The sequence below is a fragment of the Artemia sp. Qi Xiang Cuo genome, chromosome 20 (genome assembly GCF_049724085.1).
Source record: "Artemia sp. Qi Xiang Cuo chromosome 20, ASM4972408v1, whole genome shotgun sequence".
NCBI classification, from domain to species: Eukaryota; Metazoa; Arthropoda; class Branchiopoda; order Anostraca; family Artemiidae; genus Artemia; species Artemia sp. Qi Xiang Cuo.
In genome coordinates, this window is record NC_142813.1 from 15,055,857 (window position 1) to 15,076,556 (window position 20,700).

Sequence of the window (20,700 nt, forward strand, 5' to 3'; positions counted from 1 at the left end):
ACATCCAATAAAAATTTTTAGATAGCCATTTCATTCAGCAGAAGTGATTTCCAGATAGAAAATATGTTTTTGAGGAGGACACTCCCCCACAACCCTCAGGGCAAGAGTTTTGTGTTATGCCCTGGGGACATATGAGGTTTTTATACAAAGCGTTGTCGTAGAAACTTCAAAACAGGCTCATTCGATTGGAAATTCAAAGTGCTAGTACCCTTTTTAATAGTCGACAGTGATTGGAGGGCAACTATCCCCCTCCCCCACGCCCATCATTTCCCCGAACACATCCAATCAAAATTCTGAGATAACCATTTTGTTCAGCGTAGTTGATTTCCAGATAGAAAATATGTTTTTGAGGAGGACACTCCTCCACAACCCTCAGGGCAAGGCTTTTAAGTTATGCCCTGGGGGTATATAAGGTTTTTAACGAAGTCGTTGTCGTAGAAACTTCAATAAAAGCTCATTCGACTGGAAATTCAAAGGGCTCGTGCCCTTTTTAATAGTCGAAAGTGATTGGAAGGCAACTAGCCCCCCCCCACCGCTCCCATCATTCCCCCAAACACATCCAATAAAAATTTTGTGATAGCCATTTTGTTCAGGGTAGTTGATTTCCAGATAGAAAACATATTTTTAAGGAGGACACTCCCCCACAACCCTCAGGGCAAGGATTATAAGTTATACCCTGGGGGCATATAAGTTTTTTTATTGAAATCTTTGTTGTAGAAACTTGAAAAAGCTCTCATCTGATTTGAAATTCAAAGGACTAGTACCTTTTTTAATAGTCGACAGTGATTTGAGGGCAACTAACCCCCCTCTCTCGCCCACCGTTTCCCAAAACACATCCAATCAAAATTTTTAGGTAGCCATTTTATTTAAGGTAGTTGAAAGTTTCGGAAGTTAGGTCTTTAAGGATGACAACCCCTCCCCCCAAAGCCCTGAGGGCAAGGGTTGTAGCTCACGCCCTGTGGGCAAATACGGTTTTTATTTAAGCAGTTGTGTCAGAAACTTCCAAATGGCCCATTCAATGGTAAACTTAAAGGATTATTGCCTTTTTTAATAGTTGAAAGTGATTCAATAGCAACTAATGTACTTCTCATGCCAACCATTTTCCCAAACACTCCAATCAAAACTTTGAGATATCCATTTTGTTCAACGTAGTTGAAAGTTCTGGAAATTAGGTTTTTTAGGATGAAAAACCCCCCAGAGCCCTCAGTGCAAGGGTTGTAAATTATACCCTGGGGGCATATAAGGTTTATACAGAAAGTTGTTGTATATGATTTATAGAATAGATTTTAGTCTTCCAATTTTTATATGTTTAAAAACAAAATGTTGACTTAAGATTAAATCAAAATGCACTGTGATAATGCTAATTCCCAATAAGGCATCTCAGCAGTATCCCAAGAACGACTGAGGGTATTATGTTCAAACGTTCGGGGCTACTTCTGCTCTTAAAATTCAACCAAATCCAAATAGCGGAAGTGTATCCAAGCTATCAAAGAAAGTAAACAGATTTTTTTACGAATGGTATCAAGTTTTCCATTACAGGTCAACTAGAGGAGTTAAGAAACTAAATTAAACAGTACTATTTGTGTCCAGATTTTTAAAAGGGTGTATGCTGTTAAAAACTGCTGAAAATTCTTCTCCGGCATACAAATAGCAGGCCAAACTATGTAGTCTTAAAAACGAAAAGATTTAAAGTATTATTTTCTTTCTCCCTGAAAAGACTATGTTAATATAAAACGAACAGAAATTAATTTTAAAAAAATCTTTTCCGCAAAGTAAGTTTTTCAAAGAAAAGTAAAGAACTCCATTAAACAAAAAATGAGCAAAACTAAAATCAAATAATCTACCAAGCGTGAAACTACCACAAATCAGCATTTATAAGTAAATGGAACCCAAAACGAAAAGAAAGTACAATAATTAACCAAGTCAAACTCAAAACGAACAGAAACTGTCATAAGTTGGGCGCAAAATCCCTATGCCTTCCCAAGGCCAGAACAAAATTTGCACTTTACTGAAAAATACAAATGAAAGTGCATTGTCCGTTTAATATACATATACTGACATTTAGTAATCAAAATGTTAATATTATTTGATTTATTAAAGTTATAAAAGTAAAAACATTTATACCAGTACAACTCCCACGTAGCTTTAATTGTCGGGCCAAAAGGCAAACCAAGGTAATTAATAGAATCATTATTAAAGATATTAAGTGATCCCACCCTAATTGAATGATGCTGGAAATCACTGTTATTGCCTGTCACTAGGAATTCTGTTTTAGTAGGTTCAATCTCTAATCCTATCTCCCGCAGATGTGAATGTAATATGTTAATTACATTCTGTATTGATATTAAATTGTCCGAAAATAACAAAATATCATCAGCATACGATAAGTGGCTAATGTCGATACCGTCAATCACATATGGGGGTAGGTACCGTGTGGCTGTTCTAATTGCGTTATTAAATATAACGGGGCTAAGAACTGACCCTTGTTTAACTCCACGACGTAAACAAATTCGGTCTGAAAGTTGCCCTCCCGAAAAAATTCTCATAGATGAATTACAATACCAACCCGTCAAACACTGGCTTATAAATGGGTCCACTCCACTACGCAACTATGATAAAAAAGCGTGGTTATGCAACACACTATCAAACGCTTTTGAAATATCAACTCCGCACACAAATGGTTGTTTTTTAAAGTTATGATGGTATTACAATATTTCTAGAAATATTGCGTGTGCATTTTGAACCCCTACACCACTTCAAAAACCTAAATGATGGTCCCCCACATCACATTTTGTTGATAAATATGGGAGTAAAATATTTTCAAATAATTTACTAATAACAGAACAAAGTGTTATAGGTCTATACGATGGACAATATGAAGGATCCTTGCCCTTCTTGCGTATACAAACTACTCTACCTTCTCCCATCAATGAAGGGACATAATGCTGGATTACTATTACTTGATATAATAACGTAAAATGTTCTAGTATTTTTGTAGTACCATACAAAAGGTGCTCTGATAACAAACCATCTGGACCTGGGGCCTTCCCACATTTTAGTGATCTAATTTTAATCAAAACCGAAGACGGAGAAAAACAAACTAGGTTTTTATATGGGTTCAACTAAGAAAAATGCTTATATAACAATTCACGATAACTCAATTCAGTTGATGGTGGGTTGGACGAAAATACTGAAGTAAAGTGTCCTTACTATTGTTCCAGCGGGATGTGGTCTGATAGATCAGCTGATGATTGCGTTAATCTATGAACCTCACTATAAAGTAATTTTGGATTATTCCTAATTTTGGTTGATATATCTTTTACTTGTTGTTTCTTCCATGTTGCCACTAACTTTATATATTTCTTTTTTGTTGATTTAACTATCTGGAAAAGGGGGTCATTTCTCGGTCGGTCAAATTGATCCCAAATATGATGCCATAGCCGATATTTCTCTTTTGCTTCGCCCAACCCAGGTATAACAGACCATCCCTTTTTTTGTGTATTTTTACGGACTCTAATAACAGGGATCGCAAAGGAAGCCGCAACTTTCATAGTATGAACTATTTCAATATAATACATATCTAATTCCAACGAATGACATTTTTGAGACTGTGATTTGTGAGGAGATGAAAAGGAATTCTAATTCTACCGAGAATATCATCTAATACGCACTGATATAAGTTTACGTCTATCCTATCCCATAGCTGTTTTTGAAACCATTTCCAACTACAACGCTTATGACAAAAAACATTTAAAACAACAGACACTTCAAGGTAAGAATGATCCCTAATCAATATTTCATCCGATACTTTAACAAGAGACTTTTTTAACGATTCAAGAACTGAGATTATAAAGTCCAAATTTGCCACACTACCTGAATTATGAACATAACTATAATTTCTGCTATTCGTTGCCACAGTTAGATCTTTCGGAAGTGATGATAATACGATCTGGGACAAGAGTAAACTCGGAATAGTAAGGTCAGTGTTAAAATCGCCACAAAGCAAAATGGCTTTACCAGACGTTCGTATTTTATGAGAAATTTTGAGACACTTGCACATGCTTTAGCAAAACGTTCGTTAAATTGTTCGTTTCTGTAATTAGTAGGCATATAAACTGCAAGAATTACGGTATAACCTAGATCAACCGCAACAGAAGTATCAGTCGTTTCAAGTAAAACACACTTAAGGCTCTTATTTACTCCAATCATAATGCCGCCAGAGGGACGACCTCTTGTGATTTTCGCAGGACGGATGAAGAACTCGTGTTCAAAAGAAACTTCCAACTGATTACTACTAACGCCACTTAACTGGTGCTCTACTATACACACCATTCTGAATGACTTGAGTATTTCGGCTCAAACTATTAACTTATCTCTAGCTCCATTTATGTTCTGAAAATACAGGTTTACACCGTCCGGTTCGGTGCAAAGGTCCATACTTGTGGGGGGGGGGGGGTATTAGCCTCAAGCTTGAGTGCTCGAAGCACCAACAGGCATACGGCTCTTCAACACGGCGCAGGAGAAGCTGTTGCTTCTGTGTTTTCCACCACAATTTGCGCATTTCAAGGAGGCACACTTGTGCCTCTATAAAGAGGCGACCCACCACAATGTTAAGCGATTTCAGGTCCTAGAGGTCGCAGAGAGACGGTGGTAATCGCATTTTGTAGCCCAAGCTAAAACTAAGAAACTTGCAATATTTCATCCTCCTCCGACTTTATCTTCATGGGGTAAACTGGGCCGGAAGTTTGGACCCTCCCACCACAGCCCCCCGTTAACGTTGTCCGATTGGGCTGAAATTTAGAGGTTAAGCTTTCCTAGGGCCCGGGAGCTTATCCTCGAAATTTCAGCTCAATCCGATCACTCCTTCCCTGTTTTCAAAAAACCAAATATAGCCACTTAAAATTCATCATCATTTCTTTTTTTTTCTTAGCCACGCCTACAGGCCACAGTTGGCAACGGATCCGGTTGAATGAGGGTTTATTCGAAGCAGAATTCGACCTGTTAGGGCCTTTTGATATTTTCACACCGAAAAAATTATCCCCCGAATTTACATTTACGAAAAACCTTAGTTTTTTTTCAAATAATACACATAAACAGGTTAGACATGCTTTGTTATGAAAATATCTGCGCGTAAATTTTCATAACAAAGCATGTCTAACCTGTTTATGTGTATTATTTGAAAAAAAATACTTTTCTAAAGAGTTAAAGAGGCTGAGTTACAAGGTCAACCCTTAAAACGTACAGGGATAACATGTCAGTGTGGACAGAGTTCTGACTGCAAATCCTGAAGACAAAGCTCCCAGAGAGAACAATTTGAGAAGACAATAGTCTTGAAGCTAAGTTTAGGCTAGACTAACACAAGAACTTTTCTTTAGTTGTGATCAAGGAGGCACACTTGTGCCTCTATAAAGAGGCGACCCACCACAATGTTAAGCGATTTCATGTCCTAGAGGTCGCAGAGAGACGGCGGTAATTGCATTTTGTAGCCCAAGCTCAAACTAAGAAACTTGCAAAATTTCATCCTCCTCCGACTTTATCTTCATGGGGTAAACTGGGCCGGAAGTTTGGACCCTCCCACCACAGCCCCCCGTTAACGTTGTCCGATTGGGCTGAAATTTAGAGGTTAAGCTTTCCTCGGGCCCGGGAGCGTATCCTCGAAATTTCAGCTCAATCCGATCACTCCTTCCCTGTTTTCCAAAAACCAAATATAGCCACTTAAAATTCATCATCATTTCTTCTTTTTTTCTTAGCCACGCCTACAGGCCACAGTTGGCACCGGATCCGGTTGAATGAGGACTCATTCGAAGCAGAATTCGACCTGTTAGGGCCTTTTGATATTTTAAGACCGAAAAAATTATCCCCCGAATTTACATTTACGAAAAACCTTAGTTTTTTTTCAAATAATACACATAAACAGGTTAGACATGCTTTGTTATGAAAATATCTGCGCGTCAATTTTCATAACAAAGCATGTCTAACCTGTTTATGTGTATTATTTGAAAAAACTACGTTTTCTAAAGAGTTAAAGAGGCTGAGTTACAAGGTCAACCCTTAAAACGTACAGGGATAACATGTCAGTGTGGACAGAGTTCTGACTGCAAATCCTGAAGACAAAGCTCCTAGAGAGAACACTTTGAGAAGACAATAGTCTTGAAGCTAAGTTTAGGCTAGACTAACACAAGAACTTTTCTTTAGTTGTGATCAAGGAGGCACACTTGTGCCTCTATACAGAGGCGACCCACCACCATGTTACGCGATGTCAGGTCCTAGAGGTCGCAGAGAGACGGCAGTAATCGTATTTTGTAGCCCCAGCTCAAACTAAGAAACTTGCAAAATTTCATCCTCCTCCGACTTTATCTTCATGGGGTAAACTGGGCCGGAAGTTTGGACCCTCCCACCACAGCCCCCCTTTAACGTTGTCCGATTGGGCTGAAATTTAGAGGTTAAGCTTTCCTAGGGCCCGGGAGCTTATCCTCAAAATTTCAGCTCAATCCGCTCACTCCTTCCCTGTTTTCAAAAAACCAAATATAGCCACTTAAAATTCATCATCATTTCTTCTTTTTTTCTTAGCCACGCCTACAGGCCACAGTTGGCAACGGATCCGGTTGAATGAGGACTCATTCGAAGCAGAATTCGACCTGTTAGGGCCTTTTGATATTTTCAGACCGAAAAAATTATCCCCCGAATTTACATTTACGAAAAACCTTAGTTTTTTTTTCAAATAATACACATAAACAGGTTAGACATGCTTTTTTATGAAAATATCTGCGCGTCAATTTTCATAACAAAGCATGTCTAACCTTTTTATGTGTATTATTTGAAAAAAACTACGTTTTCTAAAGAGTTAAAGAGGCTGAGTTACAAGGTCAACCCTTAAAACGTACAGGGATAACATGTCAGTGTGGACAGAGTTCTGACTGCAAATCCTGAAGACAAAGCTCCCAGAGAGAACACTTTGAGAAGACAATAGTCTTGAAGCTAAGTTTAGGCTAGACTAACACAAGAACTTTTCTTTAGTTGTGATCAAGGAGGCACACTTGTGACTCTATAAAGAGGCGACCCACCACAATGTTAAGCGATTTCATGTCCTAGAGGTCGCAGAGAGACGGCGGTAATCGCATTTTGTAGCCCAAGCTCAAACTAAGAAACTTGTAAAATTTCATCCTCCTCCGACTTTATCTTCATGGGGTAAACTGGGCCGGAAGTTTGGACCCTCCCACCACAGCCCCCCGTTAACGTTGTCCGATTGGGCTGAAATTTAGAGGTTAAGCTTTTCTAGGGCCCGGGAGCTTATCCTCGAAATTTCAGCTCAATCTGATCACTCCTTCCCTGTTTTCAAAAAACCAAATATAGCCACTGAAAATTCATCATCATTTCTTTTTTTTTCTTAGCCACGCCTACAGGCCACAGTTGGCAACGGATCCGGTTGAATGAGGACTCATTCGAAGCATAATTCGACCTGTTAGGGCCTTTTGATATTTTCAGACCGAAAAAATTATCCCCCGAATTTACATTTACGAAAAACCTTGTTTTCCTATATTAGCCCATGTTAATTTTTCCCACCACAACCCCCCTTTAACGTTGTCTGATCGGGCTGAAATTTAGAGGCTAAGCTTTCCTGGAGCCTGGGAACTTATCCTCGAAATTTCAGCTCAATCTGATCACTCCTTCCCTGTTTTCCAAAAACCAAATATCAAGTTTTGCTTGCGTCAAAAAGATTCATCACCTTACTAAAAAACAATTTCAATTATGCCTCTTTAGTGTAGCTGTGAGACTCCTGGCTGTCAGGCGGAAAACCCGAGTTCGATTCACCGTTATATCAAATTTTTTATATACTGAATTTAAATTTAAGAAAAAAACTCAGTTTCTTTTTTAAATTATTTGAAAAAAATTATGTTTTCTAAAGAGTTAAAGAGGCTGAGTTACAAGGTCGACCCTTAAAACACCCTGTCGAGAAAGAAAAGAATACTACACAATCATCTAACAGTTAGTCAAGCAATAATAAGTAATAAACTGTACAAAAACGTGCAGAAATTATTTGAAAAATACTACGTTTTCTAAAGAGTTAAAGAGGCTGAGTTACAAGGTCGAACCTTAAAACGTACAGAGATTAGAAGGCACAGTTGGGGGGCTGCCGCCCCAAACCCCCGATTTTGCAGCCTGTAAATAAATAAATAAAGTTTTTTAAAGTGAAAGTAAGGAGCGACATTAAATCTTAAAACGATCAGAAATTATTCCGTATATGAAAGGGGCTGTGCCCTCCTCAACTCCTCGCTCTTTACGCTAAAGTTTTTATTGTTTAAAAAAAAGAGTTGTGAGAAAGTCAAACTTTAGCGTAAAGAGCGAGGCGTTGAGGAGGGCACAGCCCCTTTCATATACGGAATAATTTCTGATCGTTTTAACATTTAATGTCGCTCCTTACTTTCAGTTTAAAAAACTATTTTTATTTATTTACAGGCTGCAAAATCGGGGGTTTGGGGGCGGCAGCCCCCAACTGTGCCTCCTAATCCCTGTACGTTTTAAGGTTCGACCTTGTAACTCAGCCTCTTTAACTCTTTAGAAAACGTAGTTTTTTTCAAATAATCACAGTAGAGGCTGAGCATGCATTATCACGGCTATTAACATGGGGCCCGGTACAGTTACCAAATTTAAGTTCGTTCATACATTCACGAGCAAAATGATGAAAGCCTTGGCATTTATAGCACTGCTTGGGTCAATTCAGGGGAGTTGACACCCGGAAAAGCGAATAATTAATTTTGATGCTATGCTTTAGAGCGATATCGAGATTTAGTTGAGACTTAAAGGACAACTGCACGACTGAACTACCTCCAAAGCGCTTTGCTTGCACAACAGAGTTAACTAGACCTGTTATAGTTGATTCATCAAAGCCCTTTTCAATACGTATAATTCTCAGATGTTCCTTCTTTACGACCTTAGCACTGATGCGTGAACCGGGTGGCAGTGCACTTACCACCGATGAGGCAGAATCATTATCTTTCATAAACACCATTAGCCTATCTCTCCGTTGCTCAACATGGTCGACTTTGTCTAAGCATCCTAAATTTAAAATAAACTCGCGCTGCTTAGCGGGTTTGAAAGACTGCATAATAGTAGGTAAACTACTAAAAATAACAGGAACTGTAGCATTTTCTGGCTTAGGAAGGAACGACCACAAACACTTTTGTTCATTCATATCTGTGCTAACAGACTCTTGTTTTTCAACGAGGAAATTTAACATTCGAACACAGTCATTTAATCTTGATGCCACAATAGTATTTGGTTCGCTTGGAAAAACCGGAACCTCTGACGGGTCCATAATCGCAAATCGTGGAACAGGATCATCTTTCGAGATTCAGTCCGATAGCAATTCTTAAAAATCGGCCATAAAAGCTGAACTCGGATGTGAGCCTCGGCGCCTCTCAAGAATATCCACTTTAAAAATATCACGACAGATTTCAATAGTCTCTTTAAATGCATTTTTTCCGAAAAATTTCGCTGCTAGTTTAACAACACCATCCTTATTCGCCTTGTTAATAATTTGTCTCTGTAAAAAATTCAAAACTGGACAAATACACGCTAAATCTCTTTTACAGGGCACAAAAACTTACTTCCCATAATCTAAATGACAATCAAAGATCTTAGTCCGTATTCGATTAAGCCGTCGGTAAGTTATAGTATTTCGCTATCAGAAAATATGTAATATTTCGTAATTTTCTTACTTTCAACAGTTTCGCAAATTGTGCAATCCAATTAAAGACAAAGTATAATCCTGCTTAAGTCCTCACAGTTTAAAGACTGAATGAAAGATGCAACATACCTACTTTTTTGCTGAAACGTTAGGGCTGAGAGGGAGCCGGGGTGGTCTGAATAGGTCATTGACCTAATTTGTGCCTGTAGGTATACGTATTTAAATAGATTGTATGATTCCTGCTTTTACAAGGTACAACATGTCCACTATTTCTACCACATGTACCTGTAAAGATTATAACTACTACTTAATTTAGGGACATTGCCCCCCGGGCTGAGTGGGCTACTACACTAACCTTGAAACAAGATCTTTTCTCACAAAACGTACCAATATACCGTTAAAAGTAAAAATTCCATGGCGACTCTATTGTTGAAAAAAGAATTATGGATAAAAAATGTAGTTTTCCTTCGGACTCCATAAGTTTAAAATAATGATAAAGGAACCACTCCTCTTTTGCTGCAATCATCGTTTGAATCATCCGTACATTTTACTACTACTACTACTACTAACAACTCCCAGCAGCACCAAGACGCCTGAGGCCAACACAGCTACGCACGCTCTACTTCCATCCCAATCTATCCAAAGAAAAAAAACGCTTATTTGGCCCTTTACTCTGAACTCTATCTAGGATTATTCAAACATAATACAAACAAGAAAATATATATGCCACAATTCTTAGAAACTTTCTTAAATTATTTTATTTGTATTAAAATAATCTAAGAAAGACGATCTTTTACCTGTTGATCAGACAAAAGGTCAACGTATTTAAAAATAGAACTTAACTCCCTAATTGCACACTTATCCTTATTAACAAGCTAAACTAATATTTACGACAAAAACTTTTTTTTAGTATATGCCAATTGATATAGATCAAGTAAAGAAGGAGCAACTTACCAAATATACATTATCTGGAGACTGTAAAAAATAGTAAAGGTGAACACAAAATGGACTCCTAATCATCGCCAACGCATTTCTTTCTCTAACAACTAGAAGAAAAAGTATAACTTTAAAATAACAACCCAAAAATAGCTAAATTATAATAAGATAAATTGTTATATTTTCCAAAATATGGATTAGATTGAGAAGGGATTGAGCTCTCAATATACCAGAGCTGAAGCGTAGACCGTTACAAGACGGGCGACTTTTAAAAGAAGACGAAGAAAAAAGCTCTCTGTGGCTCTCTGTAGCCCACAGAGTGAAGCAAAAAGAAGAGGGCTAAATAGTACCAACTGAATAGCCCGCCTGCTGTGAATTAGAAGAAGAAGAAGTGACTCTTTGAGTTTTCAAAATTGAAGCAATAGAAGTAAAAAACTACGAGCCCCAGTGACAGTGCAGCACAATCTATCACAATCAGCACTAAAAATGTCTAACACCGTTAATTTAGATTGAAAATTAGATTATAAAAGGACGTGTGTTCCAGCATGGTATTTCGTTAAGAATATAGATCCTTTTATCTTAGGCTCTTTTTTTTATTATAAAATAGTGAATCAATAGTCGACTAGTAGAATAAAAACTAATTAAAAAATATGAAAGAATATACAAATTATGCCATTTTGGTGAAAGCTGGCCTTTTATCTACGATCCAATAACGAGCAGAAATGTATAAAAACTTGATTAAAACGGATATAACCAATGATGTTTTAAATATTTTTACAATTGCAATTCGTAAATAGGAGGATGTTCAGTTATATATATAGAGGGGCTGAGCTTTGGAATGAGCTTAACCCTAGTGTTAAGGAATTAAAAATTAGTCAATTAAAATCTGAGCTACGTATGGGGCTGTTCGCTAAGTATACCTTCAAATGAGATTGAAATTGAAAGTCAATCAATTTACAATTATGTTTTGGATTTTTTATGTATTCTTTTAATTTTTGTCATCAGTTGTTTGTTTTTGTTATCAATTGACTTTTGTTTCTTTTTTTTTAGGTTATTGTTGCTTTAGAATCATGATATTATGTAGTTTTTTATGTGTTTGATTTATTCATATTCCTATTCCTCGATAAATGGTGTCACCTTCCAGCTCCTTATCCCTTATTTTTGTTATTATTGCTACTTTATCGTTAGTAGCACACCTTCGAAAGCAACTCTTTTGGTGTGCTACGGTTGATTTTTTTTTTGTTTGCAAAAAAAAAAAAAAAAAAAAAAAAAAAAAAAAAAAAAAAAAAAAAAAACTAGATACTATCATTTTCCCCTCTGAGATGAACTTGAGTATCCTCTCATACTGTAATTAAACATAATACTAGGTGGTATTATGATTCTTCAATATATTATTACATCAATATTCAAGTTTTAAGTTTAAAAATTTAAAAGGTATTTTGGATTTATTTTCTGCCCTGGTATAGTCTTAGTCTTTCTTTTAGCAAAGATAGACAACAAAACTGTAGTTAAACAAAATTTCGTATGACAATATGATTTCACAGCTGCTACTCAATTTTTAGCCCTTAATCACTTGTTATCATGACATCACAGTTCATGATTTTCGGTTATGCTGTTTAGCTTTATCTTTGAGTTTGATATTTTTTTTTTTTTTTTTACACAAAAAAAATTAGGAGTAACATTTAACTTTTATAACTTTCCTTGGGACTGGCGGGACTGAACCGGACAACCTTTGATCAGGAGCCACTCAACCTTTGATCAAAATCAGTTATTGGCTAAACTAATTTTTCTTAGATGTTGTTCACACTGTTTTGATAGAAGTATAATGGCTTATGTACACTGCGTTTGATTCATTTAGCAATGTATGCGATTATGCAGATTTTGGTAACAGTGGTTGCCAAATGTGTTTTTCAAAATGTAGTTTTTAAGAAGGTAAATGTGTGTCATTTTCTAAAAGAATTCTCTTGAAAACTAGCTTTATTTCTAACCTTTTTTGCTTAGATATCTTCTTTTGCTTCACAAACTATTTTCCTAAAACCGTTCTAACCATCTGTTCTAACATTTCTTTCTGAGATGAACTTGAGTATCCTCTCATACTGTAATTGGACATAGTACTAGGTAGTATTATGACTCTTCAATATATGGTTACGATAATATTTTATTTACAAGTCGAAAAATTGAAAAGATATTTAGGATTTATTTTCTGTCCTGGTATAGTCTTAGTCTTTCTTTTAGCAAAGATAGACAACAAAACTGTAGTTAAACAAAAAATCGTATGACAATATGATGTCACAGCTGCTACTCAATTTTTAGCCCTGAATCACTTGTTATCATGACATCACAGTTCATGATTTTCGGTTATGCTGTTTAGCTTTATCTTTGAGTTTGATATTTTTTTTTTTTTTTTTTTTTTTTTTTTTTTTTTTACACAAAAAAAAATTAGGAGTAACATTTAACTTTTATAACTTTCCTTGCGACTGGCGGGACTGAACCGGACAACCTTTGATCAGGAGCCACTCAACCTTTGATCAAAATCAGTTATTGGCTAAACTGATTTTTCTTAGATGTTGTTCACACTGTTTTGATAGAAGAAGTATAATGGCTTATGTACACTGCGTTTGATTCATTTAGCAATGTATGCGATTATGCAGATTTTGGTAACAGTGGTTGCCACATGTGTTTTTCAAAATGTAGTTTTTAAGAAGGTAAATGTGTGTCATTTTCTAAAAGAATTCTCTTGAAAACTAGCTTTATTTCTAACCTTTTTTGCTTAGATATCTTCTTTTGCTTCACAAACTATTTTCCTAAAACCGTTCTAACCATCTGTTCTAACATTTCTTTCTGAGATGAACTTGAGTATCCTCTCATACTGTGATTGGACATAGTACTAGGTAGTATTATGACTCTTCAATATATGGTTACAATAATATCTTATTTACAAGTCGAAAAATTGAAAAGATATTTAGGATTTGTTTTCTGTCCTGGTATAGTCTTAGTCTTTCTTATAGCAAAGATAGACAACAAAACTGCAGTTAAACAAAAAATCGTATGACAATATGATGTCACAGATGCTACTCAATTTTTAGCCCTGAATCACTTGTTATCATGACATCACAGTTCATGATTTTCGGTTATGCTGTTTAGCTTTATCTTTGAGTTTGATTTTTTATTTATTTTTTTTTTTTACACAAAAAAAAATTAGGAGTAACATTTAACTTTTATAACTTTCCTTGCGACTGGCGGGACTGAACCGGACAACCTTTGATCAGGAGCCACTCAACCTTTGATCAAAATCAGTTATTGGCTAAACTGATTTTTCTTAGATGTTGTTCACACTGTTTTGATAGAAGAAGTATAATGGCTTATGTACACTGCGTTTGATTCATTTAGCAATGTATGCGATTATGCAGATTTTGGTAACAGTGGTTGCCAAATGTGTTTTTCAAAATGTAGTTTTTAAGAAGGTAAATGTGTGTCATTTTCTAAAAGAATTCTCTTGAAAACTAGCTTTATTCCTAACCTTTTTTGCTTAGATATCTTCTTTTGCTTCACAAACTATTTTCCTAAAACCGTTCTAATCATCTGTTCTAACATTTCTTTCTGAGATGAACTTGAGTATCCTCTCATACTGTGATTGGACATAGTACTAGGTAGTATTATGACTCTTCAATATATGGTTACGATAATATTTTATTTACAAGTCGAAAAATTTAAAAGATATTTAGGATTTGTTTTCTGTCCTGGTATAGTCTTGGTCTTTCTTTTAGCAAAGATAGACAACAAAACTGAAGTTAAACAAAAATCGTATGATTAACAAATTCACAATTCAAGCAAAATACATCCAAATGACTGAACATGCCAAACTAAAGAACTAGCCTATATAAGGTGAGAAAAAAAGAAGAAAAACAAATCAATACTAGTACTCGCTTTTTTTGCTATTCAGGAATAGCGACACGTCAATGATTTCACAAAAGCGTTGTTTTGACATTTCTACTGCCTTCTGAAAGTCCAAGAAAAAATTGTCTTGGAATTAACAAAGGTAGAAAGTCGCGCCAGTGCGCAGTAATTCTTTTTTGTGGTAGGCTTGTTTAAGGAGAAACAATTTTTAGGGGGGGGGGGGGGATTTGGACACACAAAAAACGTCAAATAAAGTGAGAGAAAATACGGATATTTAGGGGAAATCATTAGAATCTTGAGATGCTCTGCGATCAGCGGGTCCAAGCTACTTTTTACATGCCCGCCTGTAACATACATTCAAAAAAATATCACAAAGGTCGAAAATAGGCTTTGTTTGACAGCAAGCACGCCTTCATATGAGCTCTATAAACTCACTTGATCCAGCCACCCCTCTCGTCCAGATACTCTGGCGAAGTGACGTGCAACTACAGTTACATATAGCAAAAAGGTCTCCCGGACCTCCAGTGGAATGAAGACTTTACACAGGCCTGGAACATACAATCCCAGGCGTATTAACTATAGTGTATTAAATTTTTATTCCTTCGAACGTTATTCAATGACGAGAGGCAGCCCAAAGTACTGCTTGATCACAAGGAAGCGGCTAAACAACTCAAAATGGTCCACGGAAGTAAACAGAACCCAGAAGATCTATCCACTAATAAAAATTCAGAGCAATGCCATGTCGTTTACTAGCTTATGATTGAGTTAATACCCACAACCATCCTACAATGCCAGAACAGATCCTGGCGTGCTAGGGGCGAAGTCCCAGATTACCAAACATGATGACCGGAGGGAGGATGTTAGGCTACATTTAAAAGGGCCGAAGACCCGATATAACAGCTAAACATGACAAAAGGCCAAGCTGCCACCCGTAACGAGCATGGTGGGCGGGAAGAGGCGGCAATAACCCAACGGAGCTAAATTTGATAGCTAAATTCATGATGTTCTTTAGGCAATTTATGGTTTTATTAGCTGAATAAATTGACACAAATTTGAAGGAAATATCAATGTTTTCTTTTATTTATGCTTGAATTTATTTGTTTTGTAAAAGTCTTGAATAGCATGCACCGATTTACGATCAGTATGTATTACACAGGAAATACTACTACTACTACTACTACTAACAAAGATCAACTGAAAACTTTACTGAAAAAAAATACATTTAAAATTTTTAAACTTTTTTAACTTTAATAAATTCAAAATTATTAAAACCTTAAAGAATAAATATCAGTATATGTAGGTGATATTGAAATATCAATCCACATTCATTCTTGTTTTATTCAATAATCTTGGTTATGATTGTTTTTTTTTTCGATATTGTGAAAAATAGGGACATTCAGCTCGAAATAAGAATCCTTTTCAGCAAGGTGGAAATTATGTTGCCGTCTTCAGAAGTCATGTTGTGGTCTTCATCAGGGACGACACCAAAAATTTAGCATTAAGAGTTGAGGTTAATCGTGACAGCAGACAATATGACGTCATAGCTGCTATTCAATTTTCGGCCCCTTATCACTTGTTATCATGACATCACACTTCATGATTTTCGGTTATGCTGTTTAGCTTTATTTTAGAGTTTATTTTTTTTTTTTTATGAAACACAAAAAAATTGTAAATATGATTTTTCGCTTAAGACAACTTCCTTAGGACAGGCGGAGCTGAACCAAACAACCTTTGATCAGGAGTCACGGTCTCATCTACAGCGCAGTCACAATGTATTAGCTAAACTGATTTTTCTTAGATGTTGTTCGCATTGTTTTGATAGAAGAAGTATGACGACTGATGTACACTGCGTTTGTGTTATTTAGCAATAGATAATTTCGGAGACCACACTGCCTTTCCATGACGATAAAATAAAAGTTCAAAATAGGGATAAAATCCTTTTTAATTTTTATTTTGAACTTTTATTTTATTGTTATTTAGCAACGTATGCAATTATACAGTTTTTGGTAACAGTGGTTGCCAAATGTGTTTTTCAAAATGTAGTTTTTAGGAAAATCAATGTGTTTCTTTTTCTAAAGGAATTCTCTTGAAAAATAGCTGTATTTCTAATCTTTTCCTATTAGATATCTTCTTCTGCTTCGCAAACTATTTTCCTAAAACTGTTCCAACCATCTTCTAAACTATCGAGTTTTTAACTCTCTAGTTCTGTGTTCAATTGTTCTTTATGTTATACTCTGAATTCGACTATGATTTGTCGGTATAAAGTAAATTTTTTACTTAAAATCTATTCATTTATGTAATTGAGCTGTTATTTGTGCACTCATTCAATCACTTCCAGGTATCTTAACTATCCTTTTTTCTCTCTTTTATATTCAAGACTCTATGCTCCAAAGGGAAATTCTGCTTGTGCAGCCTCAAAGTGGTGTAGGGATAGACCTCTCGCATGATCGCCTAACCTGATCCGCGTCTGCGAACAGCCTTGCAGGGTGCCCTTGGCCTTGGGAAATGTGGGTCAAATGTATTCCCAAGAAACATTCAATAAAGAAATCCAGGAAGAAGAGACCAACTCATACTACGGCATTCCCGACAGGCGATGCATCGAAAGAGACGATGCCTCCTTCAAAAAGCAACATAACCGACACAACAGCGACGATTCATTCTACGGCATTCCCAAAAGGCGATGCGTGGGGGGATTGGGCCCTTTATAAAAGTAAGCGAGCAGACCCTATCCTGGAAAAGATCAATTCCTCTGTCTGTGTGTGGGGGGGGGGCTGGAATGTATGCTCTAAGAAGCATTCGACAACCCAGTCATTTATTGCTGGCGAAGCTTTACGCTATGGACTCGATATTTTCTGTTTGACTGAGACACGTCTTAACGGCGTCACTGACTCTCAAGAAATAAGAACTACATACACCGAAGCTCGCTTTCACTTTCTCAGCTCAGGCTTCACGGATGGCTCCGCACTCAACAGAGTGTACCTCCTCATCAGTCAAGAGGTGGCGTCTGTCATGCTCGAATGGGAACCAGTTTCTGCTAGGATAGCAAGAGCCTGTTTCAAAAACCGCTTCTTTAATATATCTGTTATTGTCGTATATGCCCCAACCCACAATGCCCATAAATCCTATGCTGATATCTTTTACAACTCCCTAAACGGAACTCTACATGAAGTTCCAAAGAGAGACCTCCTGCTCATCGCTGGGGATTTCAACGCGAGAATAGGCCGGAGAATGACCCCTGAAAAGACTGAAATTGACCCCTTTGGCTTCGGAGCAAGATGCCAACGAGGTACCCGGCTGCTATAGTTCACAATACTCAACAATCTAACGATAGCGAACACTTGGTTTAGGCACAAACCTTCGCATCTGATTACAAGGAGGTCCAGAAACGGAAGAGCAAGTGCCCAACTTGCCTATATCCTCATATCCAAACGTTGGAAATCCACCATCTTAAATTGCTGAGTCTATAGATGGGCAGACTCTGGGTCTAAAGACGGGTCTGATCACAACCTCCTAAAGCTCACGATGAGCTCTCGCCTGTCTGCGAGACGGAAAACACAGCCACCCCGACACCTAGGTATATCCAAGCTCAAGGACCCCGTGTAAAGGAAGATTTAGAATCCAGCCGTCTAATTACTTCTGCCCAATCGAGGCGGAGGAGTCAACGAGCGTCATAAGCGAGTGGCAGAACTTTCGTGATGTAATCAAATCATCTACCGAAGCAACCCTAGGCTACCAAAAGCGACAACGTAAGAGATGGATATCGCAAAAAGTGATGAAGCTGGCAGAGAAAAAGCAAGCAATGGGTTGCCCAAAATCCAAGGAATTTAAGAAGCTCCAAAGAGAATGCCACCGATCAGCACGGAAGAATAAACAGCTCTTTTGGGACAATATTGCTAACGAAATGGAAGATACCGCTTCGAGATCTGACACCCAAAAGCTATACCATCTTCTTAAGGAAGCGAAAGGAGCTGAGAGAAAAGTTAGCACGACATCAGTGAAGGGTGAGAACGGCAGACTCATTACTGTAAAAGACCAAGTGCTGGACCACTGGAAAGAACACTTAGACAATCTACTAAACCTTTCATTGCTATCTCAGGTACTGCCTATCCCTAGACCAACACCCCTGGAGCCGACCGCCTACTGCTCGGTTAATATCGACCCACCTGACCTCAACGAAACCCAATCAGCCATAAAGAAGTTAAAAAGGCATAAAGCACCAAGACGCGATGCGATACCTGCAGAGCGTCAGACTAACCGACAGAATGAGCAATGCAGATCTCCGTCGATCATGCTCCCATCACCTTGACATTGGGTCAGTTATCAAGAAACGCCGTCTGTGCTAGTACGGGAATATCCAACGCCGGCAACCTGAGGCGCTGACCAAAAAGACCTTCACTTCCAGCCTCTCCTCACCAGGATAAAATTCCAAGGGGGAACAACGCAAAACATGGCTTAACTGCGTCAAAGCTGACCTCAAACCCAAAGGGGGCTTTTGCCGCTTTGGCCGACAGTTAGACAAGAACTGGCTCGAAATCACGCAGGAATGGACCCTTGATCGCCAAAGATGGGGCTCAATCGTTGACGAACTATGTGATGCCAGGGAAACTTCGCAGCCGTTGTCCTGACTCACGTATAAGTAAAGCAAGTAAGTACAAGTTGCAGAGGTCATGCTGCCATGCGGTGCTTAATTCTGCTTAAAAATATACGCAGTTCATCAAGATGAGGGGTTATTATACTTTTAGAAGGTATATAAAATATTGCATCATTGCAAAGAAGCCACTGGGCGAGTAAGAAGTTCAGGGGTGTTATTTGTCAAACCGTCATAAACTGCATTTTTGGGCCAATTTTCCTTGAAAATTCTTTCCACTCAACGTGAAGAGAGATTCAATCTCTAGCATCTCCTCTTTGGGAATTATCTGTTTGCACTAAGCATCAAACATGGATGCTAAGGAGATAATCACTCCCCTATCATTGGAGAAATATGTTTAATTGGGAATACCTAAATATGCCTAAAAATATACCTAACCCTCCCCCAGAACAAGTCACTGGATTAATAGTTTTCTAAAGAGGCCATCTTATAAAATCTTGCTGTTTTATACATAACCAAGAGAAAAAGGATACAGAAGACAACAGGAATATAAAATACATAATTTGAATGAGCGTGATCGGAAAAGTGATGCAAAAATAAGCAAAAACCATGTCATTTACATACTAACAAGGATTTTAGTACTGAATACTCTGACCTTTGCCGAACAGTAAGCTTGTCAGAAACTCTGACTTTATATTAGTTAATCGATTTTTATTAGATAGCCACTGAGTAACAACATGACGAAAACACGAAGTACTGCAAGGAAAAATAATGCAAAAAAACTTCTAAAGATACAACACAAATAACATGTTTACAAGAAGACTCAAATTATCACTTAAACGTCGAGTAGGAATGCTAAAGATGTGTTGAAGGACACATTAGATGTTTCTCTACTGACCACAGCATAAATATTATAAAGTATGGAAAATTTGGTTCAGAAATGGGAATTTTCCTAACTGTATAACATTTATGTTGTGCTACTGACCACTTCTCCAAAACAGCGACAGACAAAACCAAATCGCCCTGTGTTGTTCTTTAGCTAAACATTCAGCGTAGACAAAATGCTTGCCGCTCCCAAAATAATATAAGCAAACACAATACTAAAAAAAATAACAATAACAGAGAAAAAGAAATAATAATGAAAAGAGAATGAAAAAGTGAAGAAAAAAATCGAACGTGGAAACTCAGTCCATTGTACTTCCCGCATTGCAAAGTAGGTGAATTGTTCAACATTCATAACATCACGGTGATCTTCACCCAAAATATTTTACGTTCCTCCGATTCTTCAGGCTTGTACGAATTTGAGATTTAGAACTGGAGCTTATTGCCCTTTCACCCTTCCGATGAGCTTTATTTACTTATATAGACACGGACCACTTAAACATTTTCTAGTACCATGACAGCGCTGTCAAAAATTGAGAAAATTCCTTATCTCCTTAACAAGCTCCCAACTTAATAACTACTTATTTTTCTATAGGAGCCGGCAAAGAAAATCTTCCAGTCTTGAAACTAAAATAAACGAGAGAAAAAAGGATACGCAAGATACCTGGAATTGATTGAATGAGTGTGCATGTAAAAGTGGTACAAAAAA

The 20,700-nt window shown here is 37.3% G+C and overlaps 1 protein-coding gene across 2 annotated transcripts in view; it reads right to left on the reverse strand.

Annotated features, from left to right (window-relative positions):
• Window positions 1-20,700, reverse strand: part of gwl (serine/threonine-protein kinase greatwall) — a 148,761-nt gene that overhangs the window by 101,693 nt on the left and 26,368 nt on the right. For both annotated transcript variants that reach the window (XM_089105734.1, XM_089105733.1), the window contains exon 4: window positions 10,643-10,734. In XM_089105734.1, the coding sequence (XP_088961860.1) occupies window positions 10,643-10,734 (92 nt within the window). The remainder of the gene's footprint in view (window positions 1-10,642; window positions 10,735-20,700) is intronic.